The sequence below is a fragment of the Micropterus salmoides genome, unplaced genomic scaffold (genome assembly GCF_014851395.1).
Source record: "Micropterus salmoides isolate LMB-PRFRI ecotype aquatic unplaced genomic scaffold, ASM1485139v1 Ms_hic_scaffold_21, whole genome shotgun sequence".
Lineage (NCBI taxonomy): Eukaryota > Metazoa > Chordata > Actinopteri > Centrarchiformes > Centrarchidae > Micropterus > Micropterus salmoides.
The window spans coordinates 1,787,877-1,809,196 of NW_024041262.1; the positions used below are offsets into that span (position 1 = coordinate 1,787,877).

The 21,320-nt window shown below is 41.2% G+C and overlaps 1 protein-coding gene across 3 annotated transcripts in view; it reads right to left on the reverse strand.

Moving 5' to 3' along the window:
• Nucleotides 1-21,320, reverse strand: part of lrrc45 (leucine rich repeat containing 45) — a 33,110-nt gene that overhangs the window by 9,898 nt on the left and 1,892 nt on the right. For 2 of the 3 annotated variants that reach the window (XM_038734980.1, XM_038734981.1), the window contains exons 3-13: nt 20,497-20,558; nt 20,328-20,398; nt 19,159-19,337; nt 18,318-18,446; nt 17,973-18,085; nt 14,077-14,135; nt 11,264-11,341; nt 2,102-2,237; nt 906-983; nt 646-757; nt 487-557 (exon numbers count right to left, since the gene is read on the reverse strand). In XM_038734980.1, coding sequence (XP_038590908.1) covers nt 487-557; nt 646-757; nt 906-983; nt 2,102-2,237; nt 11,264-11,341; nt 14,077-14,135; nt 17,973-18,085; nt 18,318-18,446; nt 19,159-19,337; nt 20,328-20,398; nt 20,497-20,558 — 1,088 coding nt within the window. The remainder of the gene's footprint in view (nt 1-486; nt 558-645; nt 758-905; nt 984-2,101; nt 2,238-11,263; nt 11,342-14,076; nt 14,136-17,972; nt 18,086-18,317; nt 18,447-19,158; nt 19,338-20,327; nt 20,399-20,496; nt 20,559-21,320) is intronic. The other variant, XM_038734982.1, reaches the window with a different exon arrangement.

Sequence of the window (21,320 nt, forward strand, 5' to 3'; positions counted from 1 at the left end):
TCTTCTTTAAATCATCTACATCTATGAACTATAACTATCACTACAAACTGTGGCGGTGAATTAAAAAAAAAAACTACAATACAGCTTGAGCTTATTTCTAAAACATCTGATTGGCCTCAAATCTATTCTGCAGCATGACAACGAGCCCAAACGTCCAGCAAATGTCATTAAGAACTATGTTCAGCGAAAGAACAACGAGTCCTGGAAGTGATGGTGTGGCCTCCACAGAGCCCTGTTCTCAACATCATCCAGTCTGTCTGGGATTTCATGAAGAGAGAGAAGCAGCTGAGGCTGCCTGAATCCACAGAAGCTCTGTGAAGAGTTCTCCAAGATCTTAAACCCAAATGTCTTCAGTGAACAACAAAAACAAAGGAATTGGCCTTACAGTTCCAATACTTTTGGAGGGGACTGTATATACATTTTTGAGAGCTTTATTATTTACAGCATTTCTTGCTGTGTGCGGAAGAAAGGTTTCCCTGAGAGCACCTCCTTCTGGCGGAGACTGTCCATATCCTCCAGAGCTTGCTTGTATCTTCTCTTCTCTGTTTCCAGACGGTCTGTCAGAGGGAACCAGAACAAATCTCTCCTGGGTTGTTGTGAGAAAAACAACATTCTCTTTTAAAAACGTGTGTGTGTGTGTGTTACCTTCTGCCTGTGCTAGTCGCACCTTGAGCTCTGCTGTGCTGTTAGTCAGCTCCTGCTTCAGCTCAAATATCTGCTGCTGTTGACTCTTACACCTGCACTCCACCTCCTCCACCTAGTACGCACACAAACATTAGGTTAACACACTAACAGTGCTCATAACACAACTTTGGTCTGTGTGTGCGTGTTACTCATTGGCATGTACCATTTTGGTGCAAATGCGATGATATAAATTCACACAGCTCAGAACAGATTATTCTTACTTTGTTCCTGAGCTGGATGTTGGTTTCTGTCAGGTTTTGGATCTCTCTGAGGAGTTTGCCCTCTCTGTGTGCACTGTCCTGCAGGATGGAGACACATGAAGTACATTAATCTGTGACAGCAATATCTCAACAAGCATTTATTATTTTTGACTGTATCAACTTGTCATAATGTGGTATTGTGGAGCAGAATTTCATTGTTCAGGTTACTGACTCAGCTGACTGTAGATGGAAACAGACACCATACATCAACATGCTGTTGCCATGTTAAGGCTGTACATGGGTAACAAAGACATGTTATTGGTATTGTAAGGTTGACTTCAGCTCCGCTGCCAAGGTCCATATGTGGAATGAATAACTAACAAATTAAGTGATTTGAAGATGTGAAATCAGGGTTCAAAATATGGAGGATCTACAGGGACCTCCCCTGAAAAAGATTGGCTTATTTTTATTGTTTTTTGGCAGACAGCGATTGCATTGGTGAATGTTCACATATTTTGGAGTTGAAATGACTAGCAGGTACAAAAGCCGTGCAGTAGATGCTTCAGCCAGCAGCTGAACCGGCTGCACTGGCTGCACCGTATTCCTTCGGGGCAATTGTGCCCGTCAAGAGTGCATCCACAAAAAGTGCTTCTTCTTGCTCCAGGTGTCTAACCACATCATGGAAAGGATCCCTTCCACTGTTGTCTTCCTGCAACAACTTGCCTCTCATGAGATACCAGGGCGAGAATTGTCCTTGAGCAAAACTGGTTAAAAGCAAAGGGGAGTCCCTTGTATCCATTCCATGATGCTGTCAGACACCTGGTTTAACGGTCTGAGCCTGTCAACCTGCATTAACACCGTTACAGATTTATCAAAAGCAGTTGATAAAGATTCTTTACTATTACAAAGATTATCCTTTGCTCATAAGATCAACAAGCTTGTCTCTCTTTGAGCTTTGTAGGCTGAATCATTCAATTGAACATTCATTCATGATCATGTGACCTTGTTTTACCCTGTAAAAACAGCCCGCAGCAAAGGTATTTTCCTCACTGGTGTTGATTCAATTTACAAACACATGTGTAAGCTTTCATGAGATAGCTATAGGCTGAATCACATATGAAAAAGGTGAGCCAAGCTAACATCTGTTTGAATCTTATTTCCTATACAAATCCCATTTGAGGTGAAGTGACTTGTTTTTGCAGTGTTGCCTCATGTACCTCCTGCTCCTTCTTCCTCTCTCTGCTCTGTCGTTCCCTCTGTTCTTCTTTCTCGGCCTTCACTCGTGTCAGCAGCTCTCCCATGTTATGGTTCTTCTGCTCAGAGAGGGTGAGGGCAGCCTCTGTCATCTGCAGCCTGCACAACATCACAAAACCATGTCATCAGAGTTTCTGCATGTGCTTCTTACTGCTCCTTAATGAATACAAGTGAGCAGTGCATTGGTGATTTGAAGGTGAAAAGACATCTAGGGCACTTGGGACAAGATGAACTTTAACATTTAAACAGACACAGGCTTGCTGGTTGTCAGTATACTACCACCTTACTAGCAAGATGGTCTTTGTCACCTTTGTGAGATCAGGTGAAAAAAAAAGTCCTTGTTACTCAGGTTCATTCAAAGAGGCAGCTCAGAGTTTCTGGAACTTTAGTGGAACTTGGGGCTTAAAGTCACATTGCATTTCCGGTACACAAATATTCGCTGGGTCTCCCCTTCATTTCTACTGAAACCCAACTTAAAGACAAGACATTTAAGCATATGTCTCCTGTTTCACTGCGATCTGCCAGTCAGATTTCACCTTTGAAACGCTACTGCTGCACTGTGTTTGGGAATGGAGAAGTTAACATTCTAGCTGTTTATCACACCGTCAGAATACAAACTGTAGCCTTGCTCTCATACTCTGTTTATAGTTTGTGATTGCCTCAACCAATATCTATTCATGACCTGCATCAGAAAAATAACACCATGTCGTTTTGAGTGTGGGGACATTTCGCTGAAGGGAAACATAATGTGACCCCAGATTTTGAGCCGAGAACAGACGTCTCAGAGCCACTGTTTCTAGCGCAACATCACTGCCAGTCTGGCGATTTTATCAATCAAACTAAATACTTGTAGCAAATGCCTAGCAATGACAGAATAATACTTTTAAAATCACACCCAATGTCAAGAGTAAATATTTAAACATAACTCTACAATGCTGGAGAGAGTGTAGAGTATTAGTTACAGATCATGCCCATATATTTTGGAAATGCCACAAATGATTAATGTTTTGGAAAGTGGTATATAAAATTTTACAAAAGATACTAGGATTTGAACTACATAATAATCTATCTGTGCTTTTTAAGTTTACTGAAGAAAATATACGAATAAGGGACAGGTGTCTGGTCAAAATTGTAAATAGCAAGTAGAAAATCTATCACAAGGAAATGAGGAAGCTGGATCCCTCCAACCAGGACATAATGGAAAAACTGACATATCGTTTGAGATTGCATGAAGCACGGATGAAAGAAAAGTAGGAGAAATTGACATTATTCAGGACCCAAAACAGAAACACCTGATTCAGCACTGAGAAAAGATAGGTTTTTTTGTATTAGTTTGTTTTTAGGTTTGTTTTTCTGTCTACATGTTCATCTGCTGGTTTTACATTCATACAGTACATGTTGAAATAATCAATAAAAAGTACAGTGGAAAAAATGTAAATAACCCATTTTACTCACTCTCCATCTAACAGATGTGTATAAATTGGCATTAAAATTTACATTTAATGTAATTGTTGGAGCTATATTCTTATTTTTGTTTATTTTGGGTTTGAGTTCATTTATAGCCCAATTTATTTCTTTTCTTTTCTTGTTAAAGTTAATTTGGTTTATTTTGTATTTATGCTTTACTTGCATTGTGGTTTGTTGGTCACATGGTGTTATGTTCATTTGCATAAGTAGGTCAAGGTGAGAGGTGCCACAGGCACGAGGGCATATGGTTTTTTACCAGCGTGAGAGAGGCAGCAGAAATGTCTGTAAGCTTGCTTATGTGTGTGAATAAACCTCCTCAAGGGAGCGCTGGAGCTGCACTACGGAGTGGAGGATATTATTTGCTGCAAATTGAATTCGCAAAGGCCCAAAGCCTTCACAGGTGATGCGCACAGCCGCGCGCAACAACAGCTACTGCGTTCATTCAATTCCGTGCACAAAGGCAACCACCGCAACAAATTAAGTTCCACAAGGTATGTGCTTTACTCACTCTTTGCAAGCAACTGTGTGTGTACATGACCGACATCAACAAAGGGTAAATGTCTGACGTTGCATCTAAAGCCACAAGCGACACGGCGCTTCCTACAAGAAGACGCGCAAGTTTTACTGCTAAAGGAATGATGTTCTTTATGCAAACGTGTCAGGAAAAGAGATCGGTGCAATGCAGACGAGCCAAATCGTACATGAATCAGATGGATAAGTTGATGCATTCTGCAGACAATATTGATGCAGTCAAGTCTCTTTTGGATCAAATAATAATATGTGTTGATGAGGCAAAACAACATCATTTGTCATTTGTGTCACTGGACATACCTCAGGAGGAGAAGGAGAGACAAGATAAATATTTTGAACAAAAGGAAAAGTGTTTTTCAAGCTTTATTGATGACGTCAAAGGTTGGTTATCAAACACAGGCCATTCATATGAACTTCCAATTAAACCACCTGATAATCCAACTGATATTGGGCCTGAGGACAGTGTATCCAATAAAGGTTCTGAAACGCGTTCAAAGGCTGGTTCTAAACTGTCAAAGACTTCATCCAGTGCATCTGCAAAAATATTAGTGCAAGCAGAAAGAGCAGCGTTACAGGAACGCATGGCTGCTCTAAAACAAAGGCATATTTTGGAGGATCAGGAGGAACAAATACGACTTGAACAAGAGGACTTACGGAAGAAACGGGAACATTTAAGGAGAGAAAAGGAACAACTTGCTCTGGAGGCAGAATTAAAGGTGACAAATGCGAAATTGGAGGTTCTGGAAGTAAGCTCAAAGTGTGGCTCTAAAGTGTCAAGATGTGTATCTCAAACATCGGACGGCATGAATTCTTACTTGAAAAGGTCAGAAACTCAAAGGACATATGAACTAAATCCGAATGCTGAACGTTATGTGCCCACCAATAAAAGCTCTGAACCTACCTCCAGTCGCTTGTTAAATTCTGTCCCTGTTGGTGTTCAACCCAAACATGTTGTAAAACAACTACCCATACCTAATGTCATTCCTGTGTTTCAAAGGCAAGATACACAATCACCGGGTTTGCAAGATGTTTGTGACGATAATCCATCCATCAATTCTCCGGACATTTTGAACATCATGCAGCGGCGAAATGAAATAACCGCGCTGTTGGTCCAACAAAACACAGCCTCTGCTCTGCCTATGAGAAATATACCTGTATTTGATGGAGATCCCCTGTATTTCAAATCTTTTCTCAGAGCCTTTGAAAATTGCATTGAGGATAAAACTCAAAATTTCAGTGATTGTCTGTACTTCCTAGAACAGTACACTAGAGGGCAACCAAGAGACATTGTGAGAAGTTGTCAGCATATGCCCTCTGAACCAGGTTATCAAAGAGCAAAAACGCTTTTGATTGAACATTTTGGCAGTGAACATAAAATCTCTTCGGCTTACATGGACAAAATCAACAACTGGCCCTCAATAAAACACAGGACGATCTTAATGTTTTGCAGTCATTTGCTTTGTTCCTTCGAGGTTGCTCCAATATAGTACATCATATAAAGTATATGAAGGAGTTGGACATGCCAGCTAACCTCAGGACGATCTTAATGAAACTCCCATATAAGCTGAGGGAAAAGTGGAGAAATGTGGCATGTGACATACTGGAACAAACTGGAAGCAGAGCAGTGTTTGTTGATTTTGTGAATTTCATTGAAAAACAAGTCAAAATTGTTTCAGATCCTCTGTTTGGAAATATTAATGACATTTCTCCAGCCAGCTATACAAAGCTATCCATGCAAGTTAAGCAGAAAAGGAAAAGTGGTACATTTGCCACCAGCATTAATGCACCAAAGGATGGACATAAAGAAATGGAAAACATGACAGCTCACAGTAACCAGCTCAAATGTATATTCTGCTATCTTACCAATCACACTCTGGAAAAATGCTTTCAGTTTAGAAGAAAGACACAACAGGACAAGATTCAGTTTCTAAAGGAGAAGGGCGTTTGTTTTGGGTGCTTGAAACATGGACAAACAAGCAAAGACTGCAGGAGTCGTTTGGATTGTGAAGTGTGTCACAGGAAGCACCCATCTGTCCTGCATGTGGAGAAGGAGGATACTACAAGGATAACCTCCAAAGAAACTGTGAGCACTGTATCCGGGAAGCAGCAGACGTGTGGTCATATTGGGGCTGGTGAAGAGGATACTGCTGTTTTTTCCATTGTGGCTGTGCAGGTGAAAAGTCAGAAAAGTAATAAAGTTGTGCATACTTATGCTTTCCTGGATCCTGGGAGCTCTGGTACCTTCTGTACTACAAGTATGGCTGAAAGGCTGGGAGTATCAGGAAAAAACTGTAATGTAGTGTTAAGGACAATGGGGCAGACTAAAACCATCAACACTACTATAGTAACCGGTCTGGAGGTGTCTGGATTTGACACCGATGACTTTATTGAGCTACCATCTGTTCTGACACAAACAAAAATGCCTGTCTCTAAAGTCAATGTGCCATGTCAGGATGATGTTGCCAAATGGGCGTATTTGAGCAGCATTAGGCTACATGAAGTAGATGCAGATGTAGACTTGCTCATTGGAACCGACTCTCCTAAAGTTTTGGAGCCATGGGAACTGATAAACAGTCAATGTGGTGGACCGTATGCAGTGAGGACCAGAGTTGGCTGGGTCATAAATGGGCCTCTTCATGCTGGAGACTCTGAAGGTACTGGTGTCAAATCAGGATGCATTGTTGTAACTGCTAATAGCATATCTGTGGAACACTTGGAAAGTATGTTGCTGCAACAGTATAATTATGACTTTACTGAAAGAACAAGTGATGAACAACTTGAGATGTCAAGAGAAGACATTAAATTCATGAAAATTGTGGAGAGTACGACAGTGCTTAACAATGAACATTATCACATTGACTTACCTTTCAGAGTTGATGATCCTGTTTTGCCAAATAATCGCTGCATTGCACTACAAAGACTCCAAGGCCTGAAGAGGAGATTTAATAGAGACATTTCATTCAAGGCTCAATACGTTGATTTCCTTAACAACATGTTGGAGCAAGGATATGCAGAAAAGGTTCCCACAAATGAGCCAACTCTGGAACAAGGAAAGGTGTGGTACATTCCCCACCATGGTGTACGTCATCCAACCAAAGGAAAGTTGCGTGTTGTGTTTGATTGCGGCTGTACTTACAAAGGTATATCATTGAACAGTCAGCTCCTGCAGGGCCCAGACTTCACTAACACGCTAATTGGTGTCCTCCTTCGGTTTAGAGAAGAGCCCATCGCTGTTATGGCTGATATCAACGCCATGTTCCATCAGGTCCGGGTTCCATATAAGCACGTTAACTTCTTGCGCTTTCTATGGTGGCCCAATGGAGACGCTACAGCGGAGCCAGAGGAATACAGGATGTGCGTGCATTTGTTTGGAGCTGTATCCTCTCCAAGCTGCTCAAACTATGCACTGAGGAGAACTGCTGAGGATAATGCACTGCAATATTCACCCGATGTCCTTCGTACAGTTAAGACAAATTTCTACGTGGATGATTGTCTTAAGTCCACTGTGACAGAGGAAGATGCAGTGAAGCTCATACATGGATTAACATCTCTCTGTAAAAAAGGCGGCTTTCATCTCCAAAAGTGGGTCACAAATAACTCAAATGTGTTTGCACTTATTCCTAGCGAGATCAGAGCAGTGGGTTTGGAGAACATGGATTTGGTTAGGGGCCAACTCCCTGTGGAAAGAGCTCTGGGGATGCAATGGTGTGTTCAAGGACATACGTTCAGCTTCAGGACTGCAGTGCAGGAACGTCCACACACTAGGAGGGGCATCCTTTCTGCGGTGAGCTCTCTTTACGACCCGCTGGGTTTTCTGTCTCCTTTCATAATCCCTGCCAAGTTACTGTTACAGGAGTTGTGCAGAATGAACTTCAAATGGGATGAGCCAGTTCCCCGTGATGTCTCCGAACATTGGTCTGAGTGGCTCTCTGAACTTCAGCATATGAGTGGATTTAAAGTGGAACGGTGCATTAAACCCAAAAACTTTGGAACACAAGTGAAAGCAGAACTGCATCATTTTTCAGATGCTAGTCAAACAGGATATGGCACTGTTTCATACTTGAGATTGGAGAGCACTGACAACGTGCATGTTTCATTTATCACAGGCAAGGCTCGTGTCGCTCCTCTAAAGCAACTAACCATTCCACGCCTTGATCTTGCTGCAGCTGTGCTTGCTGTTCGAGTGAACACAATGCCGTTGAAAGAGCTACAGTTGCCATTGCAAAGGTCAGTTTTTTGGACCGATAGCACTACTGTTCTCAAGTACATCTTCAATGAAACAAAGCGCTTTCACACATATGTTGCCAATCGTGTCAGCACCATAAGAGAATCCACAGACGAAGATCAATGGAGGTATGTAAACACCAAAGACAATCCTGCAGATGAAGCTTCTCGAGGACTAAGAGCTCAAGATTTTGGGAAAGGAAAATGGCTAAAAGGACCGGACTTTTTGCACTTGCCCCCCACCAGGTGGCCGAAACTCGACTTGGACTCCTCTTCCATTCCATCTGATGATGCAGAGGTGAAAAGGGAACTTAAGGTGAATGTTGTTACAATACACAGTGACAATCCTCTCAGTCAGCTCGTTCACTATTTTTCATCCTGGAGAAAGCTTAAAACATCAGTGGCCTGGCTGTTGGAGCTGAACGAAAGACTTTTACTTTTAAGCCGAAAGAGAAAAGAATATGTGGTCAACCAGAATGAGAATGTGGAAAAGGAGATTAAAAAATTCAAAGCTGCACTTGGAAAATCCAGCTTGACACCAGAGCGCTTGGAGGAAGCTGAAAAGGCAATAATTCAGTTTGCACAAAACCAAAGATTCAGTACTGAAATTTCCTCACTAGAACATGACCCAAAGACTGTTTTTAAAGACAGTCCTCTGTATCGCCTCGACCCCTTCATCGAAGATGGCATCCTCAGAGTTGGTGGACGTCTGTTTAAATCAGCACTGCCGTGGGAGGTAAAGCATCCTGTGATTCTGTCAAAGGATTTGCATGTTTCCCAGCTCATATTGCGTTACATCCATTGCCAACTTGGACATGCTGGACGCAATCACATGCTGCACAGATTGAGACAGAAGTATTGGATCATAAATGCCAACTCTGCGGCCAGGAAGATTCTCTCACAATGTACAGTGTGCAGAAGGTACAGAGGAAAGCTTGGAGAACAGAAGATGTCCGACTTACCGGAGGAACGAGTTGTGCCTGACGCACCCTTTACAAATGCGGGAGTGGACTATTTTGGACCATTGGAGGTGAGGAGAGGTAGAACTGTGCTGAAGCGATATGGAGTGATATTTACCTGTATGAGTAGCCGCGCAGTACACCTTGAGGTGGCGCATTCCCTCGACACGGACTCCTGCATCAATGCTGTGCGAAGATTTATCTGCAGAAGAGGACCTGTGACAAGTGTAAGGTCAGATAACGGCACAAATTTTGTTGGTGCGAAGAAGGAACTGAGGCAAGCATTGGCCGCTTTAAATCACTCTAAAATTGAAAGGACTTTTGTGCAGGAAGGAATGACGTGGAGTTTGAACACCCCAGCTGCATCTCACCAAGGTGGCGTTTGGGAGCGTCTGATTCGCTCTGTGCGCAGTGTACTTACCTCTGTTGTTGGACGTCAACTGCTGGACGAGGAAGGTCTGCAAACGCTGTTTTGCGAGGTGGAAGCGATACTCAATGACCGGCCAATAACTAAGGCTTCAGAAGATCCCAATGATTTAGAAGCGCTTACTCCAAATCACATTCTCCTGTTAAAAGGCAAGCCCATTCTGCCATTAGGTCTGTTCGAGAAATCTGATCTGTACATTAAGAGGAGATGGAGGCAAGTGCAGTACGTTGCGGAACTTTTCTGGAAAAGGACAGCAGAGTATTTGCTTGTAATGCAAGAAAGGCAAAAATGGACGAAGCAAAAGAGAAACTTTATTCCAGGAGATATTGTCGTAATCGCTGATGCCACAGCTCCAAGAGGCTCATGGATGATGGGCAGAGTTCTAAGCACCACAGCTGACTCTAGAGGACTGGTTCGCTCTGTGAAGGTCCAAACGAAGATCAGCATCCTGGACAGACCAATAACCAAGCTCTGTCTTCTCTTGGAGGCTAATAATTGACTATACGACTCATTCTTTCTCCTATCTCTGTCTTCCATCTGTTTGTTTCTTTCAGATATGGAGAATCTGAAGATGTAAAGATTCCAGTTTAATGTTTAAGCTACAATTAGAAAATAGCTCCTGTGTGTTAAAGCTAAGGTTAATTGTGGGTAAAGTACCGTTACAATTAGGGGCTGGGTTGTTGGAGCTATATTCTTATTTTTGTTTATTTTGGGTTTGAGTTCATTTATAGCCCAATTTATTTCTTTTCTTTTCTTGTTAAAGTTAATTTGGTTTATTTTGTATTTATGCTTTACTTGCATTGTGGTTTGTTGGTCACATGGTGTTATGTTCATTTGCATAAGTAGGTCAAGGTGACCAGCGTGAGAGAGGCAGCAGAAATGTCTGTAAGCTTGCTTATGTGTGTGAATAAACCTCCTCAAACTCAGTCTTGTTATGGACATCACTTTGCTTTGGTACCTCTGAACCTGCGTAAAGCCTAACCATGACGTAGCCTCAAGTGGCCATTTGAGAAGTTTGTTATTATTTGTTTTTGTTTAAGTTTATGGACAAATAGCCACTACAGTAATTATAGCAGGACTGCACTGATCTATTAACTGGTGAATCTTAAAGTTGTCCACAGCTGCTTTATACTGCAGTAAACACTGAAGTACAGCAGACGTTGCTTGCTTCTTTTGCATTTTCTTTTTAAAACTTATGCATGCAAGCCCAATTCTCTATAAGTGATTTGCTCAAATACATTGGAGGACTATTACCAAGAAAAATGAAATCAGAACTCACTCTTACAATTATAATAAAATCAAACTCCTAAGCTATCTAAAGTGCTTAACATAAATGAACAGCAGGTAGTCTTAATGTTACTGGAGTTACTGTAGTCATACTGTGGTTAATACTGGAGTCCTTCATCCAATCTTGAGCTTCATTGAAAAATGAATAAAGTTACTTAAATTACACACAACAGATCCACAGAGTGTGCTGTTCTTCTTACTGTTAATGTGGAATAAAGAAACATGTTTACTTGGCAGTGAGAGAGTTGACAGCAGACTTCCTCTCATTCAGAGCTTCCTGGAGTTGGCCTATCTGAATGGAGGTGGACCTAATCAAACAGAAAAGAGGTTACAAGGTCATTAACATGAGGGCATGGATACAAAATTATATTTTTTTAAATAATAAACTTCATTGAAATAGCACCTTTAGTGCTTGACATTTAAAAAGGAGTAAAAACAGGAAACAATTAAACTCTGACCCACTCCCCTATTTTAAATGGCCCACAGTGAATTTAAAAAAAAAAAAACTAGAATATGGCTTGAGCTTATTTCTCATAAATTTCACTATATATATACATTACACATCAGGTTTAAACCTAAAACCATCCTAGATGTCGCAACTAGTAGCAGGTCCTGTTATTGCACCTCTTAGTTTGAACACTGAAGGTGCTGCCATGGCCCTACAAATGAGGGATTACCAGTGGATGAAAACATTTACCTCAGTTGATTAAATATGGCAGATTCGGGAAGAGGGAAGTTAGCGATTGAATGCTGAAAATTGCTAAATTTAGTCCGCGACTTCTTATATTTTTTTGTATACAGCCTATAATCAAAAAAGTTTGGCCCAGATCTACAGGAAGCTTGTATAGTGAGAACAACAGAGGGGCAAGGCAGCTCCTTTGAGAAATATCAAATGATATATCATGTTTCTTTGACACATAAAAAGTTTGTTTCTGTAATGTATATTCAGAGCTAATTTCACATTTGGAATGGCCAACCCAGTTCTTAAGTTTCAACTCTCAGGAGTTGAACATCGTATATACTTTGTAATGATTCATTCAAACAACAAGGAACTGATTCATTTTCTTCTCATAACATTCTAAAGATTTTAATATAGATTTGTTTAATCTGATTTCATGTCTTAGACACCTAACAGTTTAAATTTTGCCGTTGCTGTAGACAAAGAAACTGGCCAATCAATTTGCACGACATACATTTTTACTCGCCCCGTGCCATCACTTATGTCAACACATGTAAGGCAGAATAGGAAAATTTCACGGTCTACTGTGTCTGCACTTAATTCTAGCACTCCCAGCTTTCTGGCATCAGTACTAAGTCTCAAATCAATAACTGTCTTTGTGAGAGTAGTCTGTGCTATGATTAGCTATGAAACCTTATTGAAATTTCTCTAGGATTTAGCTTTTCATTTGGAAAGATGTTGATCTGGTGCAAAATAACTTCATGTACTGTCAGAGATTGTGTGGAGAAGCAGGTTGTAGGTAGTGATGGCAGTGCGATACTGAAGATTTGATACACGCTTCAAACCCCTGGACTACAATCCTATTGAACCACTGCTTCAAAGCTTGCTTTGGTGCGAATGTGATTCATTGGCACTGCCTCGATCGTCTCGAAAGTGAGTGTTGTGCACCCCATCTAACACATTCACCCCTTGTCATAGTTACACAAGCACATCCAACCTATGCCATATTTCCCAGCACTCTCTCCTCAATAACAAAATACATGCATTCATCAATCTTTATTTGAACATGATGTTCAGTCTTAATGTGTGTGCATCAAAGAATTTTCAAAGTAAATATACTTTAAATCCAAGTATGATTCAAGCAAAGATCCTTTATAACTAATGGTATTTTCTACAAAAGTAAAGTAGTTTTTCCAGCACTGCTCATCGAGGGGCGTGCGTGTATGTAATTAAAAGCCTCCTGTCCACCAGCTAGCCTGTCTAAGTTGCCTGCAGCCTTGAACTTCGCCAGGAGAGGTCACTGTAACTGAAGCTTCGAGTAATGAACCCATTTTCAAAACAATTGGCTCAGGTGGTTCAGTGCTTAACAAAAGCTTCATTTGTCCATCACTAGTTGTAGGACCCAAATGCAGGACACAGAGCGGAGCAGGTATAGTTCAATGGTTTTAATTAAACAAAACCAAAAATGAACATAGAAAACCAACAGACAGTCCAGAACGAGAATAATCCAAAATACCAGTAACTAACAGGGAACAGGCAGGGAACATGACACGACGAGACAGAGCATATCCACACGACAAAACACTGCACACAAGGTAATGACCCAGAACACTGAATACAGAGCAGACTAAACTAAAATAATGCAGACGAGGAACAAGAGGTAAATACTAAAACATAACTAAGGCACAGGACTGGGAACAAAGACATGGAACCAAAACTGACAAAAAAAACAGCAGTTACTGAACAGACAAAACAATAACTCAGAGAAACTCAAAACACAACAGACTATATAACTGATACTGGACACATGACCGACCCAAAACAACCAACTGAACAAAACAGAACAGACACGCCCACAGTGTGACATGTACCTTGCTTAAAAATGGAAGGTTTTATACGGGCCTAATTGCTTAGAATTCCAGAGTCTAGATTAGGCTTCTTCTGCAGAAGTTTCGCAAAAGCAGTTTTTAAAGTCTCCCTTTTTCCAGCTCAACTGTTGTCTGCCCCTGTCTCTTTTGTCTCTCTGACTGATAGAAGTTATATTCTGGTGTCTTTTTGATGTTGAAAGGCCACTGGGTTCCAGTCTGATAAAGGAACAGTCACAAGTATCCTCTCTATGCGTTATGATTTCAGGAATATCAAAACTATGTGAGACACCGCTCGGAGGAGATGGCTTTATACAGCAGTGGGTGAAGCTAGACAGCGAGATGGAGAACATCGCTGGCAGTGAGAGAGTCCTGTTCAGTGACCGGTGTGGTGCCCAGGTGTGCTGCAGGAATGATTTGTCATGTGTGTATGGCGGGGTATATAGCATGAACAATGTGTAAAGGTAGGGCACAGGTCCACAGCAACACCTCCTCTCACCTGTTGGAGCGTCCCATCTCCTCCCTCTGCCTGTCGATGGTTTCCATCAGACTCAAGAACTGAAAGAGAGGAGGAACAGCCACAGTCGTCACCACAAACTTCATCCTAAATGTGTAAAACTTAATCATTTAAAGTGATATTCTGACCAAAATCTTGTGTGTATCAAAAAAGTGTCTCTTGTGTGTGTCACCTTCCTCAGGAGGAAGTACCGTGTCTGCAGAGTGGGTTTAAAGCAAAGAAGAGGAGATACAACCTGTATCTGCCTTCCATCATAATCGGGAAATGCGAGAAATCTGGCTAATAAGATGGATGAGCTACTGGCCCTGATGAGGAGTCAGAGGGAATATTGGAAGCGCACTGTAATCTGTTTCACTGAGATGAGAGCAGTAATAGGAAAGGAGGGGGATTGCCGTTCTCATTAACAACAGATGTAACTCTGTATTACAATTATTATGAAAGACTGACCTACTTGCTACTGTAACATAGGCACTAGGGGGCCATGTGCGTTCCATGTGGAGGCAAGTACAGACAGTATGCACCTATAGTAAGTGAGAGCAGTGGGGAATAGGGCTGGGGAAAAAATCTAATTGCGATTTATCAATATTTTTGACGGAAGCTGCGTCAAGCAGCACAGAGCACACGCTCTGTATTTGTATAGCGCCTTCCTAGTCACTCAAAGCGCTTTTACACTACATCTGCATTCACCAGTCACACACTGAGCCTAAGTGCTCAAATTACTAACATTCACCCTCATTCATACTGGCGGAACAGCCGCCAGGGGCAAATCGGGGTTCAGTATCTTGCCCAAGGACACTTTGACATGCAACCAGGGGGAGCCAGGGATTGAACCGCCGACCTTCCAAATAACGGCCAACCTGTTCTACCTCCTGAGCCACAGCCGCCCACATGAAAGAGGCAACAAGTCAGACACGGAACAGCAGAGAGAATCCGGTCGATTTTCAAAATAAAATACTCTGTGCAGGCTCCCGATTGTATATCAACAATAAACACAGTTAACACAGACAAAAACAGATTTCCAATTTCCATCTATAAACACATTTCTTTTCGTTTTCCTTTTTTTAATATCAAAACAAAAAAGGAAAAATGGTTTGTTTCCCGTTTCTCTATTTACTAATGGTAATTGGGAAACAAGTTATTTTAACCTGTAGTTATAGATAATTTTTGGACCTGAGCAAATGAGAGGAGGACGTGATGTAGGCTACAGTTGTTTGAGTTAGACAGAACGATCGGGTTTTTTCTCCAACCACTTTAACTTGCGTCTCCCAATCTTGCAGCCACGACTTACGATAACATGACAGGCAGCCAGACGTCAACGTCTGCAGCAAACGTAACATATGAGTTCTATTCATGGCGGGGTCTCACATTGTCAATTACTAAAAGAAAATCATACAAATACACACTAATTAGCCTAGGCGTCACAGCAAGAAGGTTGTGGGTTCAAACCCCGGTTGCCCCGGCCTTTCTGTGTGGAGTTTGCATGTTCTCCCCGTGTCTGCGTGGGTTCTCTCCGGGTGCTCCGGCTTCCTCCCACCGTCCAAAAACATGCAGGCTAGGTTGATTGGTTACCATAAATTGTCCTTAGGTGTGAGTGTGAGTGGTTGTTCGTCTATGTGTGGCCCTGCGATGGACTGGCGACCTGTCCAGGGTGTACCCCGCCTTGCGCCCGGTGTCAGCTGGGACCCTGTACGCAGGATAAGCGGTTGACGATGGATGGATGGATGGGTTTTCGGCGACAGCGCATGACAATTTTCCCAACCGCCTTAAACACACCATCGGCAAATTTAATACCTACAGCAAATTAACGGTAAATCTGAGACAATTTAAGACCTTAATTTCCCTGATTTCAATTTAAGACCGTTTAAGACTTTTTAAGGAGCCGCGGGAACCCTGAAAAACAGACAGGCAAACGCTCTTATTCTGAAATGCTCCATGTGGATGTAGCCGTGCAGAGAGCGAAACGGAGCGGGCTCACAGAGAGCTGTTATTAGTGATGTGTGATACCGCTTAATTCCTATCCGATCCAATACCAAGTAATACCCAGGCTGGTACTGCCGATACCAATACTAATACCTATACTTTTTACATATTTTATTTCTAGTTTAATGTGAACTCCCCTTTTCTTCATTGCGAGTTGACGCAGGACAAACCCGCGCCATTATCCCACGTTTTCCTCTAGTTTCACTTGTTGTAGCTCTGATTTTTTGAGTTTGTGATTGGTTAGCAAGTCTGTCACACAAGGATGACAACGGAATGAATTTGTAACTGCATGACTGTTTAAAACAGCTCAGATGTGCTGTATAATTAACCTACATTTTAGTCACTGTCTTCACAATTAGCTAAACGCCTTGTTTCAAATCGTAATTTCGTTTTGAAAACGATTAATCGTTCAGCCCTAGTGTGGTAGAAAACCTTCAGCTGGGCCAGATGTCCTCAGGCATACTTCTTTATTCTTCTTCAGTGAAACACTTGAGTCAGATAGAGTTGAATCTAATATAGATTTACTGTAATTCAAAGTAGAGTACAAGAAAGCCAAGCTGGTCCATAAAGAAACTTCATCTTATAATGCATTTTCTTTTATGTCATTTTACACACTCTTCCTACTAGAGCTGACTGATAAATCGAGGTGCAGATATTAGTGGCCAATATGAGTAAGAGACAAATCAGTATCAGTGTTTCTAACAGCCGATAAATGACAATTAAAAGGAACTAAGAGGTCTTAAAATCATGTTTTCAGTATTATGGTTGCGTAGTTTGTCCCCCAGAGGTCACTCTGCAACTCCTCTGTTGGCAACAGGTGTTTGGAAGGCTCAGATCCATCACAAACACAACAATCAGCTGACATAATCAGTTTTACTTATGTTCAAAGTACAATTTATAACAATAACACACACTATGTCATGTTATCTTGGTGAGGTCTCATAACTACACATAACAGATGTAAGGGATAATCTTTGTTAATGTTATGTGTTTCTGAAAGAAGAAAAAAAAGAAACTTGGCAGATATATCGGAATATCAGATTTTAAAATCATCAAATATCAAAATCCGTAATCTTAGTTGAGATTCCCCTTCTGCTACTACTTCTCTCAACCTTGACTCCTGTCTCTTTGCACCATTAGTTCTTCTTTCCCGCCCCTCCCTGTATCTAATGATATATACATTTTTCAGCCTTGATATCACACTTGAATGAGAAGCAGAACTCATTCTCTAATTCCTGATGCAATTATTTCTGACAGTTACCATTTATAAAATTTTCAAAATGTATCATATTGATTATTATGTTGATTATACATATTCTAATCCACACAGGTGAAATTTATTTCCCACAGCAGTCTGTGGAGTATCTGCCTACCTTATAGAAGTAATAATTTTTTTGTTCAATGGTAGTTGAGCATCTTAGCTTATCTTATTATATGATCAGTCATTAGATTCCTACTACATCAGCTAAGGCTAATGGGAATGTCATTAGTTTTGCACATTATTTCTAAAGGACAGGTCAGGGGATCACCTAAGTCCACAGAACACATCCTCTGGGAACCATGAATATCTGCACACAGTTTTTCTCCCTATTCATCAAGTAGATGTTTTGTTGTGAGATTTGAGAGGGTAATTGAAAACTTTGAGCTGCTGGTATTAATGGATGATAAGTCAGGGGATCACTAGTCATCAGGATCCATCCTCTGGCCATGAATAACTACTATGGCAATCCATCTAATAGTTGTTGAGGTATTTCCGCCAGGACCAAAGTGGTGGACTGACAGACCTAATGAGATATTTTTGTTTAGTAGATAGTTTTTTGCGAGTCTTTAAACAACATTCATCCACCGTCGGTCCTGTTCTGTATCAAAATGATTTCATTCTTTAGTGTGAGGGTTACCTGGCGGCCCTTCTCCTCCTTTAGCGTATGAATCTCCTTGCTGAGTACTTGGGTCCTGCTGCGGCTCTCTCTCAGGGTGGACTGTCTGTCTGAGTTATGGCCTGTGGTCTGCTCTTAAAGGGTTGAACAAAAGGAGCAAAATGGTAATGAGAGAGGACAGAGAAACATGGTTCCAGAGTCCAGTACGCATGTTAACAGGTATCACTGGGTGATAATCTGTACCATGTTCAAATCACATTATGCTAATACTTTCCCAGTAATGAGAGCTGTGAAAAAAGATTCAATTTATACAGCTGCCCAGCTGAAGGGGGGGGGAGTGCACACACACACAGACATATATCTTACCAAGTGCTTTCAGAGTATCACTAGGTATGTTGTTTCCTGCCATCTCCAGCTGCACTATGCTCTTGTTCTTCTGCAGAGCCTCTAGCAGAGACCTGCCACCCAGCAGACCAATGTTGTTCCACCTCAGATCTGCCAAGACAGTCAGTGAGAAAGGCTACAGTAGACCATCAGTCAGTCAGACAATATACACCAGAATATACAACAAGAATCTAAGAATCAAAGTTCTGGATTAGATTAATTTATTCTACATCAGTACAGACTACAGGCATGGTTTCTCTGTATGCCACTGGTTGCTGAGGATCATGTGATCGGTCAAGCCCCCCTCTCATCCCCAGCGTGAATAACAAGTAGTAGATAGATCATCCTAAACGACAGCTGATCTAATGTAAAACCATTATTGGCTAGCATTAAATATATATTGTTATACTTTAGATAATAATGCAGCTGAATGGCGTCACTTCTGACAAATGTACCCCACTCTCCCTTAAACACCAGTCACGTTCTGAAATCTATGTACTTCAAAGCTATGTAGACCACTAATACAGACCTGGAGGTTAATTGATGATAAATAATCACAATGTAAATTGCAATCACAGTTTCATTCACTCATTTTCATCAAATTGTTGCCCTAATAGCAAGCACAGCCAACTGCAATCTTTCCCAGTAAAATATGTACAATCTCCCAGTTTAACCCGTCAAAATACTGACACACAATCAAAACCATGTTCTGACAAAAAAGAAAGAACAACTTAAAGCAGGAACTTCATGTCACTTCATTTTCAACAGATTCTTAGACACCCAGACAGTGAAGGGGTCCTTCTACTCATTTTACTGTGTGTACCTAGCACTTCCACCGTGTTGTTGCATTTGAGTGCCAGAGCGAGCTCGGATGCTCCATGGTGGTTGATTTGATTGTTGCGGAGGTCCAGCTGTGTCAGCACACTGTTGGAGGCCAAGCCCTCACAAAAGAGCGAGAAGGCTTCGTCCCACACCCCCAAAGCGTTCCACTCCAACACCAGCCTGCACACAGCGTTTATGAGTTTTAAGCATCTTGTGTTAATGGGCACACTGTTTAATTCTGTTGCAGCAGCGTCTGGTTATTTTTATGTTAAGAATCATGTTTAAGTTTCGGTTGAAAATCCTTTCTTAGAAGATAAATAAGTTATTAGTTGGCTTTAATAAAATGTAGTAGCAGTCAAGTTTGATTAGTAAATCTTTGTCTGAAGTCTAAGCTTCCAGCAGACATGACACAAAATGATTCTGTTTGGCTTCAACTTAATATGCTCAATTACTCAGATGTTTCTCAGGTCACTGGGCAAGGGGCAGACCAAGCAACCATCCAATTTAGGCAAGATTATTGGTTGAATTAAAATAGAAGATAAGTGCTGTGATTGGTCAGATCAATGTGGGCAACAGGGAAGTAACAGGTAATTTCAACTAGAGAAGCCTATACCAAACCTGTAATCACAGTACTCGATGTTTTAATGGGGTAGGCTGCAATGAGAGCTTGATGAACCTGCTCTTAAATTGACAGACCACACTACGTGCATTATTGCACGTATTACTTGTTGTTTGATGTTGGTGTTTTACAGTGATTGTAAAGCACTTGGTGAGTTGTATTAAAAAGTGCCATACAAAGAAAGCTATTATTATTATTATAATAATAATTATTATTATTACTTGCCTGATGACAAGTCAGGGGGCCCAACAGCAAAATTTTACCCCTAAGTGGTTAATTCAGCCATGGTTCCACCACTTACACATGCCTTTTGCACTTTTTTAACAGGCTGAAGTAAATACACTGCCAATATCAATAATAATAAAATAATAATAATAATAATTCAAGCATCTTACTGTAAAGAACCTACCAAATATCAACACCAGATGAAGTGTGAATCTGTAAATCTTACTTAATTTGTATGATTTGATCAAAAAAGGTCTGATTTATTACACTTTTTTACACAATACATGCCCCAGAACGTATTCTCACATGAAAAGCATCACTCTCACCTGCGCAGATACTTGTTACGTGCCAGCAGCTTTCCCAACACCTCAGCCCCTGTCGATCTCAGGTTATTCCCCTGTGAACAATATTTTGCATCAACTCGTTATCGATACTATGTATCATGAAATAAAATCCATTAGTGTCTGAGAATGTGGACAGTTTAGCAGGTGTTACCTTCAAATCCAGGACTTTTACAGTTGTGTTACCAAACAGTCCAGTCAGAAGTAACTTGGCACCTGAGAGTCACATGCACAAGTATAAAAGCACACACTGTTATTCATGACTTATTTGCATTAAATCCCATGTGCAGAGCCAAACCAACAACAAATGTATCTGAAGTCTGACTTATTGTATTGCCTTATTGTTATTATTTTTACTCAGTCCCACACACACCGTCCTCCAAATACTCACCAGAGCACCAGATATGAATTCATCTGCCACTAAAAACAGTTCCTAATATAGTATGTAATGTAGTATTTCCTCCTGTTTGTATAATGGTTAATAGAAACTATGGGATCTTAGTGAGCCTTTCCTATGCTTTTAAATGTAAATGTAAATGCTCCGTACTTGTATAGCGCCTTTCTAGTCTTTTCAACCACTCAAAGCGCTTTTACACTACATCTGCATTCACCATTCACACACATTCATACACTGAGCCTAAGTGCTCAAACGGAAACTAACATTCACACTCATTCATACACTGGCGGAACAGCCGCCAGGGTAAATCGGGGTTCAGTATCTTGCCCAAGGACACTTCGACACGCAACCAGGGGGAGTTGAACCGCCGACCTTGCGATTAATGGCCAACCTGCTCTACCCGCCCAAAGCTTAAAGCTTTATATCTTCAGAAGGAACCAATGGGCTTGGGGCTGAGAGCCACAGATAGGCACAAAAGTCCTAAAGTATTGAGTATCAGACTAACACATCATTGGTTTTGGTCAATGCATGGGATTTAATGATAATGAGAAAAACAACTGAATGATGTAATCTTTAACTTT